Below are 16,078 nucleotides of genomic sequence, written 5' to 3'. Positions count from 1 at the left end.
ACGATTGTTAGACTTTTAGTAGAATAGTATAAGTAAGTTTAAAAATATTGTATCGTGACAAGCACACTGTTGCTTATACGCTTTTGCAGAAATAAGAAACAGTGTGTGTGTGAGTAAACTGTGAAGAGTATTTATGGAAATCCCCGACATTATTTATATTCATGAATCATGTCTGTGAGGAAGGTGAAAAACCCTTAGAGTAGAAACAAATGCAAGTGTTGGGAATAAGTGTGGCAGTAAAGTAATGAGTTAGGACAGAGGAACCAGGGTCGGGGGGAGAGGTGCTTTGAGTCATCAGTGACACTCAGAGCAAGTATAATGCTGATCCCTCTCTCTCTCTCTCTCTCTCTCTCTCTCTATCCCCCCCCCCCTCTCTCAAGCTCATTCTGGCCTGCCATCTCTCTGGGCTTTTTCGTTCGACATCAGTTTGGCTCGCTGCATCTCCACAGCGATGATGAGTGCACACACAGTGTGAGAGTGTGTGGTCACCTGGCAAGATGTGTGTAATTGTGTGCCATTGAAGAGGCGGAGAATACCTTAACCAGACTCTTCGGTAGGAGCCTAAAACAAGTCCAGTCCTCTCTGTCTGTCTTTTTTCTTTTTCTGTCTCTCTGTCATCCTGTCGGTGGCTGGCCAGGCTCCGCTCCTCTCCTCTGCGTCCTGCTCTCCACCTGGCCTCCATGAGTTTAACTGAGGATAAGCCATTCCTCCCTGGAAGGTAAGCAGCAAAGCATTGGAATTCTTTTTTTTTAAATTATTTCTACTGCAATACAAAGAGATTAGACAGAAAAGAAAAAACAAAATCACTGCTCATGTAGCGCTTCTTTTATCCTTCTAATGCTGCCGTTGTTGTTTTCAATTGTTGCTAGCTATGGGGAAGTCTGACATGACATGTAAAGATTTTTTTTCCTTCTTTACTTATTTTCTGTGTAGGGGTAAGATAGTTTAATTAGTATAATCTGATTTGTAGTGGTTTAATCTACAAAAAAAATAATAACAGGTCGTTTTGACATCATTTAGGTAAGGTTCAAATAACATCTGAACAAAGTAAAGCAAAAAGTCCTGAATTTACTGTCCATGAAATAAAGGAACAGAAATGACTGATTATTTGCTGGATTACTGGCAGAGATGAGGTCACCGATCATCCCACTCCACAAAAAATGACAGAATGTTTCTCATTATGTTTTTGTCAAACATGTCAGCGCACGGACTGATCTGTCCCCTTGGTTTCAGTGTGCTTGCCACACATTATATCTATGGATATGTGTTGCCGGCTGTATGCATGAGCTGCCTATTGTTGTTGCCTGCACAGACAGGCATCAGTGATGATTGTTTTTCGTTTGCAAATTCACACTCAAACCGGCAAACAGAGAATCAATAGGTGTTGACAATGATGGATTGTGATCATGTCTTTCTATTGAATGCAACACGATTTAACAAAGTGAGTGACCTTCAACAGAGTCAAAGGGACCAAAACAAAAAAAAGCTGAGACAAGACATCTGCATCTTTGACAACAGAAATGTTTGCTTTGCCATCCTTAATCAGAGTGTGGTTATGTAATATGTTTGTGTCATGTAGGGGAAGCAGTTGTGGTTGAGCGATGATGACTTACTAGGGTGGCAGAATTGTATTTATTTATTTATTATTTTGAATTCTTCGTGGCTGCTGTCCTTCCCATAGGCATAGAGATGGGAGAGGAGTATTTTTTAAAGGCTGACAACATTACGTTAATATCCGAGCATTCCAGTAAGTCATTTTGAAAAAAGGTGAAAAGATATGTAAGATGAAAAAATGTTTATATTGTTATGCTTTAGATATTTTATGATAAACTGCCTCTGTGCTGACTGGACAAGAATCCTCCATCTCTAATACCAAATCTGTTCTTTCACTGCTCTATGAATCTGTTTTTTATTTAAACCTCTGTATAAAGGCAAGGCAGGGCAAGTCTATTTATATAGCACATTTCAGCAACAAGGCAATTCAAAGTGCTTAAACAACAATACAAGGTCATTTTTCAAGGGAGACAAAGCCAAGCTAGCACACCTTTCAGACCCCTCCTATAACCAAACCCTTTCTCATATCCCACTGGTTAAAGGGAACACAACATGTCTGCAATAATAAACACTTTAAAGACAAAGAATATTGTGTAAGAAAAGTATATAAAGTGTATCAACACCAATAAGTCACTATTATATCATAATGATAATTCAGTGTTAATATTCATTTGATGGGGCGATAGGGACTTTGATAAGGAAGGGTCGCTTGTTCAAGTACTGTGCTGGACTTTAGTATGCTAATTGGTCTAGCTGCTGAAGAGGTGCCAGTTCTCTTCTTGAGAACTGCTGAGATGCCCTTGAGCGAGGCACTAAACCCCCAACTGCTTGAGCGCTCTTTCGTGTGCAGCCCCTCACTCTGACATTATTGCATGCCCACAGGACTGTGTTTACACGTGTTAATTTGTGTATTCTTGGCCCATGTGTATGTACTGTAGCATGTCCTATAACAGGGAACTGAATTTACCCTCAGGGATTAATAAATGATGTCTTCTTCTTCTTCTATTATATTACATATAAATTCAGTGCCCAAAACCTAAAACCTCACCAGGTGAAGTCATCAGGTGACAGCTGGTTCATGTTCAGATTACCAAGCTGCAATGCTGGCCATCATAAACACATACTGTTCTCCACATTCATTACATAAGTTATGTCACAGTGTGACCGGTAATATCTGAAAGGGTCGCCCCGAGCCACTCTTTGTCATGCTGCTTAACACGGTGTAAAGATTCCACTGTGATGGTATCCACTTGTCACTGTCAGTCACTCTCACATGAGGGGGCAGTTAAACACAGCGAGGGTGAGCCGTCAGTCTCACAAAGGTCTCACACAGTCCTCAGGGGATGTGCCTCACAGCACACTCTGTGTCATATGTGTCAGGTTTAGGTTTAAAAACTGTGAAACAAGCTCAGGCTAATCAAATCCCTTGTACGTGAGGACCTACTTGCCAATGAACCTGATTTATTTAAAAGATGCTGATAACAGAAAATGTTGCTCCCAAAAATGTCCACTGCAGCTTCAGATATGAATTAGTTTAAAAAGTAATTAATCCACAACTATCCTATTTAAGGAAAAATAACACATCATTTATGCTTGTAAGATTTGTTAAAATTGTCTTTATTATTTAAGACATTATAAGTCAAATGTGTTATGGACATTTTTCTGGACAAAACATGCACTGAAGACATCACTTTGGGTTTGGGGAAAATGTGATGGAAACTTTTTTGCCATTTCTGAGGTGAACATTTGCTGAGTAATTTGCTGAGACAAAAACAACTGCATCTTTATCACAAATGAAACTACACATTAGTTGCAGCCGGAGAGTGAATGTTTTTGGTGTATGATACAAAGGAAGCTCTACAACGTAAAGTCTTATAAGGCTTAGCCATAAAAAGCTGCTTGTTGCAACAGTGTAGTAAGTAAATAAAAAAACAATATCAAAAGGTACTTGTAATATCACAATGCTTCGCTTCAATAGACCAGACAGAATTTCTTATGACGACAGGAGTGCTTTTCTGGAGCATCAGATTCAAGTTTATTTTCATATAACTCTTAAAAGCACAATGTAAAGTCAGATGCTCTGTAATGCATGTGCCTAGGCTCTCTAAGCCCTCAATTTATAAAATAGACATTTGAAACAATAATAAGATATCCAACAAATATAAAAAATGATTGCGCTTCATCAACAGTTTTTTTCATAAATAATAAAAAAGGTCCAGTACTGACTGGAACAGCAAACATGAAAACAACGTTAATTCAATCAATCAACCCAAGCACACATGATACAATGTGACAGTCAATATTTTAGAAACACACAAATATGTGATTCATAATGTCAGAGGAACAAACCCTGAGAGCTGGATGTGCATCACAAATCACAATTATGCCCAGATAAAAAAAAAAAATCCCCCATGCTGCCATCAATATTCTATCTACACGATGGGTGTCAAATGTGCAGGCTGAAAGACAGGTATGATCAGGTTAAAATGAGGAAAACCATATGAATTCATCAGCATCCATTAGTTACAAATATTTATTTTCACCCAGGATTCCAGAAATGCCCAGCATTTCAGTATTTCTAAATTCACATTTAAACATAAAAGCAGAGCAGTGCAAAGGGCTCCCAATCATTGACATTGTCACTTCTCATGAGCGTGTGCATGTGCTCGCTTTGCTGTTTCAATTAAGACTCCTGACACGCCTGTCAGCCTTTAAATGGCTGTTTATCTCCTTTGACTGCAGACACTTAAATGTGATGATTGGCACTTTTAGTAATATCATTAATCTGAATAAAATGATGACATACAGGATGCAGCAGGGAAACTTTTTACAAACTTATTACATGTCATGCTGACAGACTTTAACCAGACTGATGAATACAAATCTCTTTCTCGGTAGATTACGCATTCAAAAAGGCTCCACTGAGACAACAAAGTTGGGTGAATGGGTCAGTGAAGAAGACAGGGAGGTGCTAATGTGCATCCAAAATTTAAAAAAACAACAACATAATGCTTAGCCAGGTCAGCTGGTGATAAATGTTTTTCCCCTGTATCATCATCCAGAGGGCGATGTCTCCGTCCACGTCTCAAAGGCGTCTAATTAATCACAGCTCAACGCAAGAGTTATTCAGCGGGGCTCAGAGACATGAGAACTGTAGAGGGACGGCTCAGCCAGACTCAAAATACTCAATCTGTCACAGCGGACCAAAGGCACAGTTCAGCCGGTTAAGCTCTCTCGGCTCTTTCTGTCTGCCTCCCCCCTCGCGTTTTCACACTCACATGGCTCGCTGGGTCGTCTTGGTTTTGTGTCCCGATTACATAAACGTGTGCAGATACAGAGGATGAGTTCAGCTCCGGGGATGTGCCAAGGATGTAGGCCAAGGCGATTTTCTAAAAATAAAATCTCAGATTTTTTCAAACCAAACTCAATTTACAATTTTAATCAAAAATGTTTTCTTCTAAAAAATATAGCAACGACAAAAACATTTTTTTTTTTTTTTAAATCATTTTTTGTCATTTCCCTTTGAGGAGTAACAAAGTAACCTGAATTTCTCTTTTGGGGTTAAAATGAAAGCTGTAACTTTGAGAGTGCTCTATTCAGTTACAGGATACACAAAAGTGCAGATGAGGCAGAGCAACTTCAGCACTTGTAGCTGCTTGGCACAAACCTAGGGCCAACAACTCTGTAGAAACGAGGGTGGAGGATGTGAACTCTGTGAGCCCAAGGGGAGCGGCGGAGTAGGTTAAAGAAAACCAGACTTATTGATAAAAGTGATATAATTTCCCAGTCCTAATAACATGTTACCAAAGCATTCACTCACTCCCGACTCACCTCAGTCCTTATCAAACAAGGGGGCGCTGCTCTGTAAGTAAAACAGTTTGGGGGATTATTATAAAAATTGAGGGAGAGACTGCTCACTCAGGCTTGAGGAGTTGCTGGACCTTAAACACAGCACGCTGGAGAGAGAGAAGCATCGGCGCACTACGATCTGCACAACAGTTGTTTTGATTAATTCAAGCTTTGAATCCTCAAGGCGTGACAACAACCATCCAAGAGCGTGCATGAGATAAAAGATTTCCTGCAGAGTTTCCATCTCCAGCCTCCTCGTACAGTACGCTTATCTCCTTGGAAACATGCAGCCACAAATTGCCTTATGAAACGGCGTTGTCTTTCAGCTGATAGTCAATGCTTGTATATAATCTTGACAGGAGGAGGTATTGGCTCAGTTTTTCAGTCCAGTCAATCTGTCCTCACATTGATATGGAAGAATATCGGACTTGGTTGACAGTTTTTGTTAAAGCAAAATGCTCTGCACAGACAATTTTACATATATACAACAGTATAATGTGGCAGGCATATTTTTATTTTAAGACTTAAGCATTAGTTTTATATAAGTGTAAATAACGAACTGGCAGCAAACTGAATATTGACCGTGATTGTTCTTTGTGTTTATTAAACCCTTCATGGCATCCACTGTGGCAGAGGGACCAAGACCTGCACCGAATATCTCATCACGACTCTCAAATCATTTTATTCAAAGGAACAAGACAGACAAATTTCAATTCCATATTGTAAGGCATGGGAGCTGCAGAGCTGTCCTGGGTGGGTGGACACAGGTAATACCGTGTCTGCGCTCACTGCTGGTGCCGTCATAAAGAAGTGTCAAGCTCACTTTGGTAATCATGCTTGAGGGACGCTTGCTGCTGAGTTTTGAGGTGACATTGCACGCCAAATTGAGGCAAAATGGAGAGGCTGCCCTGGTGTGATGCCAGTTGAATGAAGTTTGGGGAAACGTGTCTGTGCTGCGGTGGGATTAGAGAGTCAGACTGGAGTAAAGTAAAAACTTGTGCCACTGTTTTTAGTATTGTGTGTGTGTGTGTGTGTGTGTGTGTGTGTAAGTGCATTTGTGAGCCGACTCACCATTAAAGACAGCATGAACTGATTTATGAATTATGAATGAAGTTGTTCATTGACAAATTTCTCTTGGCCGTGTGCTGATGCGTTTGTTGCGGGGAGGGGCTGCACTTCTATATCAACATATGATGTTTGAAATAGTTTGATTCAGAGTTTTACATTTTACATTAACAGTCGCAGCAGATGGCTCATCAACATGAGTCTGGTTCTATTTAAGGTTTCTGCCTGTTAAAAGAAGATTTTCCTTAATACTGTAACTTCAAAGTGTTCTCATTCATGAAAGATTCATGTCGAAACACTCTCAATAATATAACAAATAGTACAGTTTAGACCTGCTCTTTTTGTAAAGAGTCATGAGATAGCATCTGCTATGAATGGGAGCTTTACAAATACAAGTTGAAAGACGGATGGATTTTTACTGAATCATATCTGTCTGCTTCAGGTTTTTCAGATTTTCAGATTTGAAGGATTCGTAAGATTCTGCCTTTTCTTTAATGTATTATTTTAAATGATGTCATTCCCTATCATCTTAACAGCATTTGTTTTCTTAATATTTTACCAGTTAATCAATTTTAAAGTAAAATTGTAACATTATTACTTTTAACTTGTTTTAAAGTTAAAGAGAGTAATAATGGAATGTTGATATAATAAATATTTATTGCTCGAAATATGATAAAGTAACATAAATACACAAATTAAGTAAAAATAAAACTCATTTATAATCTTTACACACGCAAAAATGTCTTCTAACTTTGCATAACTTGTGACATGTACTGTATACTTGTTGGGCTTATAGCAGATCTCCCTGGTAGTATTAATGTGGATTATTAAAGTGTTTCTGCTGACATGACAGCAGACTTTCTAGATGTAAGTGATCAGTACTTGCTGTGCTGAGTCTCCTCCACTCAGACTGATGGACATTTCGTCATTGGCTGGTGTGCCGACTTGCATCGTAATGAAGCCTCAGTCTTTATTCTGTGTCATTGCCTCCGTCCTTAAGAGTCAATGTTGCCTCCACATAATTTCTGAAAGCACTCCAAGTATTGCTCCACATTTGTGCGTGCATGGCGCTTTCCTCTGGCGCTTTCCTCTGGCGATTTCCATTTCACTGTTCAATCTTCTGCTGAGCAGAGTGATGTGCTGAATAGCAATCATCGTCTTGTTTGCAGATGTGTGGGCATGAAGACCCTGATTGCCTGGAGTCTGTCTCCTAACAAAGAGCATGAGTGTGTCTGACATGCTCTTACCGACGCTGAGAAGACACTCCAAACTATCTATTAGGTTAATTTATTACCTCCCTGAAATTGTTATCAGCTGCTCAATATGTATCTGTCCCCACAGCACACGTGTCTGTACTACATTTGCGTGTGTGCATGATTGCATCATGTGTAAGGCTGGGGACAGTATTACAATTTTTTAATATTTTTTTCCAGCAAATTTGGCCACATGTTACCTTTATCAGAGTTATTTTGTCTTGTTCGCTCAATCTCTCATCTCTTTGTACTATTGTAAATCCTGAATGGCACAGTTCATCTAATTCTTTCCATCAGTCAATCCTGCTTTGTATATTTCTATTTAATACCAATTGCATTCATCTTTGGCACAGGATTATTTATTATTATCCAAAAGAAAAGCTTTTCATCTATTTTTACATCTGGGGCTTTAGGCTGGAGGTATTGTACAACAGAGATAGAAAGAAAACATGGCTTTTACTGAACACAATAGATGGTATTAAAGATGCATTAGTAATAAAAATTGTTCATGTGGTTTTAAAAAAGTGAGTCCAGGTAGGGAGGGAAATTTTCTGCTGTGGTTATTGAACAACAACTACAATACATCTTCATCCTTCCAAGGGTTATCAGTAGGGATGCAACAATTCTCAATAAAATATTGAACCTTTCACTACGCGCTTGTGAATTGCGTTTTTTTGGTTTTGTGTACAACGACCTTCAGTGCATTGTATTTCTTTTGGAATTGGCTCTGTTTGTATGTACCTGTGAGTCCACGTGCTGGGATGAAGACACAATATGTTTGAAACAAAGTAACAACAAAAACAACGCTTCACAATCCATTTCAGTGTGAAACTTTTTACAAAAATATATTTTCAAATACTGAAATGTCTTCCTTTTAGTACATTTCTACATAATAAACATCAAGTTTCTGAAAAGTAGAAATAAAACTCCTTAACCCCTTCCTGTCAAATTTAACAAAACTCTTAAAAATAGAATACCCCCCCTGCCCCTTCCGAAATACAAACAAACAAACAACCACTCCAACGGCCCATGCCATCAGAACCTAACCAAAAACTGTGACCAAAAAAAGTATTGTATTGAACTGTGGGCTGTATTGTTGCGTCCCTAGTTTTCAGTCAATGAAGTTTCCAGTTTGAGTACATGAATCACTGCACTGTAGAGAATAAACTCATGTGTTTGCTAATGTTAATATTTCAGATGGGAAATGCTTCAGACACATCTGCTGCATTTGAATCCACCATCTCCAAGGAGCACGACATCTTCATGGGTTCACTGTACAGCATCTTTTGTAAGTCCAAACATTTTAAAAATGTTATGAATTGCACTTATTGGACATCAAGACAAATCCCTACAGATACAGATTCTGTAAATCAGCTCAATTTATCTTATTTCCTTCTCTTTTTTTTGTTTTGGCAGGTTTACTGTCCCTCATGGGAAACTGCATTCTGCTACTTGTTGCATATCACAAGCGGTCAACCTTGAAGCCAGCTGAGTTCTTCATCATCAATCTCTCCATCAGTGACCTTGGGATGACACTCTCTTTATTCCCTCTGGCGATACCATCAGCCTTTTCACACAGGTACCTCCAATTGCCATTTCATATTTCCAGTGTATTTCTTCCATACTGAGAAATATCAAATGAATTTCTCTGTGAACTAGACTGTAACAGACTGTAAACATCCATGTACGAGACATTTTGGGAAACAATTAAGAATATTACTAATAGCAGGAAAAAAGCTCAATATTTTAGCGAGATTCTGAGAAAAGCTACACAGAAGCGGTTACACTTAAACGTCCCCAAATACTCTTATGCTCAATTGACTCGTTTTTTTTGCCTTTGTTAAAAAATAAGTTAATGTGCTAATTTGGAAAGTTAAAAACTGCTCAACATGTTTAAATAGCAGATGTAAACTCTCACCACTCAGTAGTTGTTTCCACCATAGGGCTGAGTCAAACCAATCCAGAAGTTGGCAAAAATGCAAAAACAAAAGGTTTCCAAACCACCATTGGACAAAAATCTGCTTTGCAACAAGCATTGTTAAATTGCTCCAAGAAGTTGATGGACATGTGTCTAATGCATATTTTCTCTGCAACATTTAACACTTTATTTGAAGTGCTTCATATCTATTTTAAACGAATGATCTTACAGTGCTATACAACTTGTTGGAAGGCCCAAGCAATTTGAAGAGGAAATTGTGACAAGCATTTTCCAACAGCATTTTTCTTCATTATATGGTCGACCAATTTTAGAGCGGATCACCATCTGCTTAATTGTTATGCTCTGCTCGAGTGCTTCACTTCTGAGAGAGTGCTTCAATAAAAGTGATTTTAGTGCACACTGCTAGAAAAATTACAACTACGAAACACAATTTCTTAATCAAAGCTAGCGCTGTTTCTGCAAAACATGTTTGAGAAAAAAAATGCCAAAACAGGAAAAAGCGCTGATCGAAAAACACATTTTTATTTATTCTTGTCTGTGTTCACAGGTGGCTGTTCGGGGAATTCACCTGTCAGGTCTATGCTATGTGTGGAGTACTGTTTGGTCTTAGCAGCCTGACAAACCTCACAGCCCTCTCCTTAGTGTGCTGCCTTAAAGTCTGCTTCCCACACTACGGTAAGGGGATAATAACCTAAACTGAGGAGCATGATGTTGAAAGGGGGAAAAAGTGATCACAGTAACCACAGAGCCTTTATTTTTATCTACCATCTGCTCAGGTAACAAGTTCTCCTCAACGCACGCACGCCTCCTGATCGTTGGAGTCTGGTGTTATGCGTCTGTTTTCGCTGTGGGGCCCCTGACACAGTGGGGACACTACAGTCCTGAACCCTACGGCACGGCCTGCTGCATTGACTGGCATGCTCCCAACCACAAGCTTTCAGCATTGTCTTACATCGTCTGCCTTTTCGTCTTTTGCTACGTACTGCCCTGCACCGTCATCTTCGTCTCCTACACGTTCATCCTGCTGACAGTGCGAGGCTCGCGTCAGGCCGTCCAGCAGCATGTGTCACCACAGACCAAGACCAGCAACGCACACGCTCTCATTGTCAAGGTCAGAGGATTTGAGTGTGTCAATTCAGCATCACTCACTTTAGGTTTTGTGGTTGACAAGATTTAAGTAGGATATGAGTCAGTAAATTATTCAGAGGTTATAAAAATGATTTGCTGATAACTTGCTTTATCTGTGCACTAGAGCCTGACTGATGTGGGATTTTTGACACTGCGCTATTACAGATTTTAAACTGGGAAAATATCACAGATGGCTGCTATTATAGTTAGAATTTAACTTTAAGGAAAAAAGATAAATGTGAACGTAATCATGAATCTACTTACACTGTTAATATTAGTAACATTAACGTTAACAGGGTCGTATCAACAAACAACTAAAACATAAGCTTTTTGAGATGTCAATACATGTGAGGTTTTAAGAGACTTAAAAGATTAGACACGTGTGTAACGCCTGTCAAAACTTTTTTAATTTATCACCTCCCCTGAGCTGCACACCATCTGTGTGGTTTTTTTTCATTATCTTTGTCATGGAAACAACTGCTGAGCGCAAATAGAAACTGGACTTTCTCTCTCTCCCCTCCATGACGGGCATTACATTACACATGTTTCAGATGTTGTCAGCTGAAAAAATGGGAAACAACAGGGTCAGCAGTCTTGTCTCTTTGGAGAGTAAGGAGCATATAAGGTCAGCTGACTTGAGTTGGTTAAAGTGAACTCAAGTCACATAAATGACATTAACAGAATCCAAATGTAACAGACGTTAAATGTCCCGATAATCATTTCATGTCTTTATTTAAAAATGTATAAAAAATGAACGGTTAACATATTAATGGATGTGTGCCCAGGCCTGGCATTAGTGGCAGACAGCTGCGTAGACACAACTTTTCAGCGGCATTGTTTATAAGTAGTTTAACCGACAAGTAATGCTGGTGGCGATGAGAAAGGAGGTAATCATTTAGGGCTTGTGTCTATTAATGCTGCTTTTGCCGTGGCAGCGCCCATTTTCTATACAGAAACCAAGGCAGTTGTCGTTTTTAGCTGTCAAGAGTCTTCAGCACCAAAAACACCCTGAACTTCATCTGGTTTTGTCACTGCCCTAACAAGCTGATCAAAATAAAGAAGGGGGCAGAACTTATAGAATAACTTTGTCAACAACAACGACGATAGAGAAACTACTTAGCCTTGTCTATTCGAGGGTTTAGTTCCCGGGTCATGAAAGGACACAGGGCCTTACCGTAATCGTTTAGTGGGCTAATCTTTCTGCTTTACATGTGATAAAAACTTTCATATCTTTGTTTTTTTTATGTCTGAAAACAAAAACCCTGATACGGTTAAATCTGTGATGATATCGTCCAACTAGTATTAGTCAGGTGCTAGAGTGTCACACTAAATATCTCTTGTGCTTCTTGCATGTTTGTGTGTGTGTTTGTGCGTGTGTGTGTGTGTGTGTGTGTGTGTGTGTGTGTGTGTGTGTGTATGGCTCTTTCTTCTTTATAGCTGTCAGTAGCAGTGTGTATTGGCTTCCTGGGTGCATGGAGCCCATATGCAGCTGTGGCCATGTGGGCTGCATTCGGAGACGCCACGCTTGTTCCTCCCGAAGCGTTCGCCCTCGCTGCTGTGTTCGCCAAATCTTCTACCATCTACAACCCCGTGGTCTACCTGCTGTGTAAGCCAAACTTTCGGGAGTGTCTCTACAAAGACACGACCATGTTACGACAGAGGATCTACAGGGGGAGCCCGCAGTCTGATCCCAAAGAACACTTTGGATCGCAGCGCAATAAGGACACGAGCATCTCCACACGCTTCTCAAATGGACAGCAGGAGAGCTATGGGGCGTGTCTGCACTGCTCTGAGAACACAGGGATGTGTCATGTGACCACACCCCAAAGGACTGCGTGCATCCTGACCGGGTCCACCTACAGAGAGGTGACAGTGAACAGGCTCTCAGTCACACGACAGGCTGATTTGCTCTAGTGGTCCAATGTCCTTCTTGCATGAAGCCAATAAAGACAGGGGCTCAAAAACAGAGACATCTGAGAAGATTTACCACAGAATACTTGATATCTACTGCTGAGTCAGCGTGTTTCGCTTTTAATTTTTTATGTACAGTTATTCTGAAGATGGATTCTGAAGGAGCAGAAAATGAGATCTGAGAACCCCTGCTGGCTTTGAGGTTCATTAGGCAAATGTGTGACATTTCAAAGCTACTCACCATCTTCTGCACACAGCAGGAATATCATTTTTTTTATAAGGATAAATCTTGTTAACATCTGACCAGTGCAAACTAAACATATTTCAAAGACAGAAATTGTACCGGATTGTAAAGGAGATGGTTCATGGTCTGTCCTGTGAGTCCTACAGATTTGTATGTAACTAATTAAAATCCAGTTCTGTTTGGACATGTGTACCTGATGTTTGTATGCTGACATACTGATGGTGAAAATGACATAAGAGTGGTACCAAACATAAAAAATGAAGTATTCAGTCCCTGTAGGCTTCAGTGCTTTCCTGTACGTTTTGTCCTTGTCACTGCTGGAATTCATTCAAACTGAGACATTCAATCAAACAGACAGATGCTCTTTTCAGCAACGAGTCAAAAAAACAACTTGTCTTAGCACCCTGTTCAGGTCTACAGGGGCAGAGCGTTTGATACTAAAACAACATTTTGATCAAAGTATCACTTTAGTTTAGAGGCTTGTACATTATGAGGCAATACTAACACAACACTGCAGGCATTTTCCTACTCAAGAAAGATGGACAAAACTGCAAAAACCGAGTTGGACACTGACCAAAAAAAAAGGGACAACAGTTTAATTTCACATTATATTATGGTAACAGCTTTGGAAGAAATTTGGACTTCATCCCAGTTAAAGTTGCCCAAAGACTCTCTCTTACGCAGCACGTCTGTCCACTTGACCCCATTAGTCTAATCTGAACAATGGCATCATTAGATTCATACTAAACCGACCACTCTCTGTAAAGAAAACACAGTGACTAAATCATCTATGAAACCTGTAAATATAGGACTATATCACAGGACTTTTCGAAATAGAAAAATTGTCCTGTTGTTCAAATATTTTGAAATTGTGTTTTTTATAAAGCATACACTGTATTAAGTACAAACAAAGGTATATATCTATTATTTTTAAACATATAAGATAATAGATGTTCTTATGTTTGTCTACTACTCCTTGTTGTATTATGCTGATATTTATGTGCAATTAATGACAAAACAAGGACAACGATCAAAATAACGGACTCTTTGGTTTGAAGTCATTTCTACTATTAACCATGTCTAAACCTGCACACATGTATAAAAGACCAACAATTAATCTTTCCCCAAAAAACAACAACAGCACTTTGCTATAATGAATGCCCCCCTTCCTTTTTTAAATGTGGTTCTGTGCTGTGTTGCTTCATGTATGCAAAATAGTCACAAAAAAAACTGCATGGTGATATCACTATTGAAACCAATTCTTGTGCAGCCTTATTTACTAATGAAATAAAAACATGGAAGAAAGGTTGTTGCCTGATTTTCTGAATGATAGACAAGATAGCTAGGACTGAACAATTCACAAACACTTTTCAGGTTAAAACAAAGAATCTGGATGTGGTCTAGCGTCATTTACCATTACACACACGTCAGGATGAAAATGTTTAATGTAAAAAATACAGGGGGAATTGTGAATGCAAATGATGTCACGCTATAGCAATTGAATCCTTTAAGCTTTATACTTTTAAGAGTTCAAACATGTTTTATGATCTACAAAAAATAATTAAAAAAAGGTGACTTCAATTTCCCCCTCAGTTTAATTATCTGGACGTGTTGCTTTGAAGACATAAATCATTAACTGTTGGGCAGACTGGGTTGAAATTCACTGCTGAATTCATTTTCTTCAAAGGTTGGTATTGAAATTATTGGAAGCACCTTGGTTTGGTCTCTGCTTATAATTCCTCAGTTGGTGTGCATCACTTCAAACTGCACGAACCCAATCTCCCCCTTTCTTCTTAAAAAAAAAAAAAAAAAAAAACATCTACATCTAAGTCAAGAAAAAATAAGTACAAGATGGAAGTGTTTAAAAAAAATCAAACCAGGGACAACAGTTATGACATGAAATAGCTGCTGAATTGTATAAATAAAAACATGCATCATGTACATTTTCATCTACCTGAAGGGACATTTGATTTTTTTTTTTAACTACAACATTAGTTACCTTAAACAAAAATGATCATAACTGTTAAAGAGCTGTTTAAATAGATTTGACAACCTTCATCTCTATTAAAAGACTGCTATACTTCAGTTTTCGTCCAACCTTATCATATCTTTGTTTTTCCCACTGAGGCAGCTTTTTTTCAAAGTGGTGTTTGTGAGCACACTGACCAAAATCATGATGACAGCAAAGCCACAGCTGGGGGGTTCACAACCCTTTGAACACAATACATGTGCATCTAAAGCTCAAATAAGAAAAAATAACAATAACGTATCTATCTGCTAAAGTGGTCTACTTCTGTCTGAGCTGAACTTAACTGGAATAAACCGAAAATAAAAAACATAACAGCAAAAAAAAACACAACAGCAGGGAGCCCGAGAAAATGTTCATATTCAGCTCTGATATGGATGCAGTGTAATTTGTGTTCCCCCCCCCCCCCCCCCCACGAGTGTAAAAAAAGGTCTTGATGTCTTGACAATAAGATGATAGGAAGACAAAATACAGTGAGACGCAGCCAGAGGAGGAAGTAAAGGAAGAGTTACTTATATGGCACACTACATTTAGAGAAACTGGCAGATTAACGATACACTGGAATACATTCAGTAGTTGTGTGTCTTTGAAAACCCATAAAACAATTATAAACCTGCCAGTTTTTTTCTTGTGACTTTTGTGTATAAGATTACTCGTGTTGGACATAGTCAGCTTCTTTTCAAAAGACCGACTGAAATTTAAAGTTCACACGATTATAACCCAATGACCCAATTCACTGTCTCACCATTACAGATGGAGTAAGAGTTTACCGAGCACAGCATTTAAATATTCAACTGCCACAATGAGGACTGAATGGAAAATGGTAATGAATGTGAATCGATGCATTGAGCGTTTTACGTCACGTCTTTTTTCCTTCTACAATTTCCCTCTTCACTCACTCACCATTGTTCTGCTTCTTAGTTTTGCATGAAACTCAGCCTTTCTTAAGTCTCTCTCTTGAAATCTAGACCATGCCTTGCAATACCAGCTGTTTAATGTGCAACCAGGTGACCCAAAGCCCGGAGTTAACGCAAACACAGACCTACTTTGGCATGTTTAATGAGATCGTTGCCTCATTAGTTACTTTGGGACAATTGTGATCATTTTTG

The 16,078-nt window shown here is 39.1% G+C and overlaps 1 protein-coding gene across 1 annotated transcript; it reads left to right on the top strand.

Moving 5' to 3' along the window:
* Positions 1–567: 567 nt before the first annotated feature.
* On the top strand, positions 568–13,790 carry opn7d (opsin 7, group member d). The gene is made up of 6 exons (XM_061058296.1): positions 568–718; positions 8,919–9,009; positions 9,138–9,300; positions 10,208–10,335; positions 10,437–10,771; positions 12,226–13,790. The coding sequence occupies exons 2-6, from the start codon at positions 8,919–8,921 to the stop codon at positions 12,700–12,702; spliced, it is 1,194 nt and encodes a 397-aa protein (XP_060914279.1). The 5' UTR covers positions 568–718; the 3' UTR covers positions 12,703–13,790.
* The last annotated feature ends 2,288 nt before the right edge of the window (positions 13,791–16,078 follow it).

The sequence above is a fragment of the Labrus mixtus genome, chromosome 15 (assembly GCF_963584025.1).
Source record: "Labrus mixtus chromosome 15, fLabMix1.1, whole genome shotgun sequence".
Lineage (NCBI taxonomy): Eukaryota > Metazoa > Chordata > Actinopteri > Labriformes > Labridae > Labrus > Labrus mixtus.
Note: the sequence above shows the minus strand (reverse complement) of the source record. Positions and strands in the feature narration are given on the sequence as shown.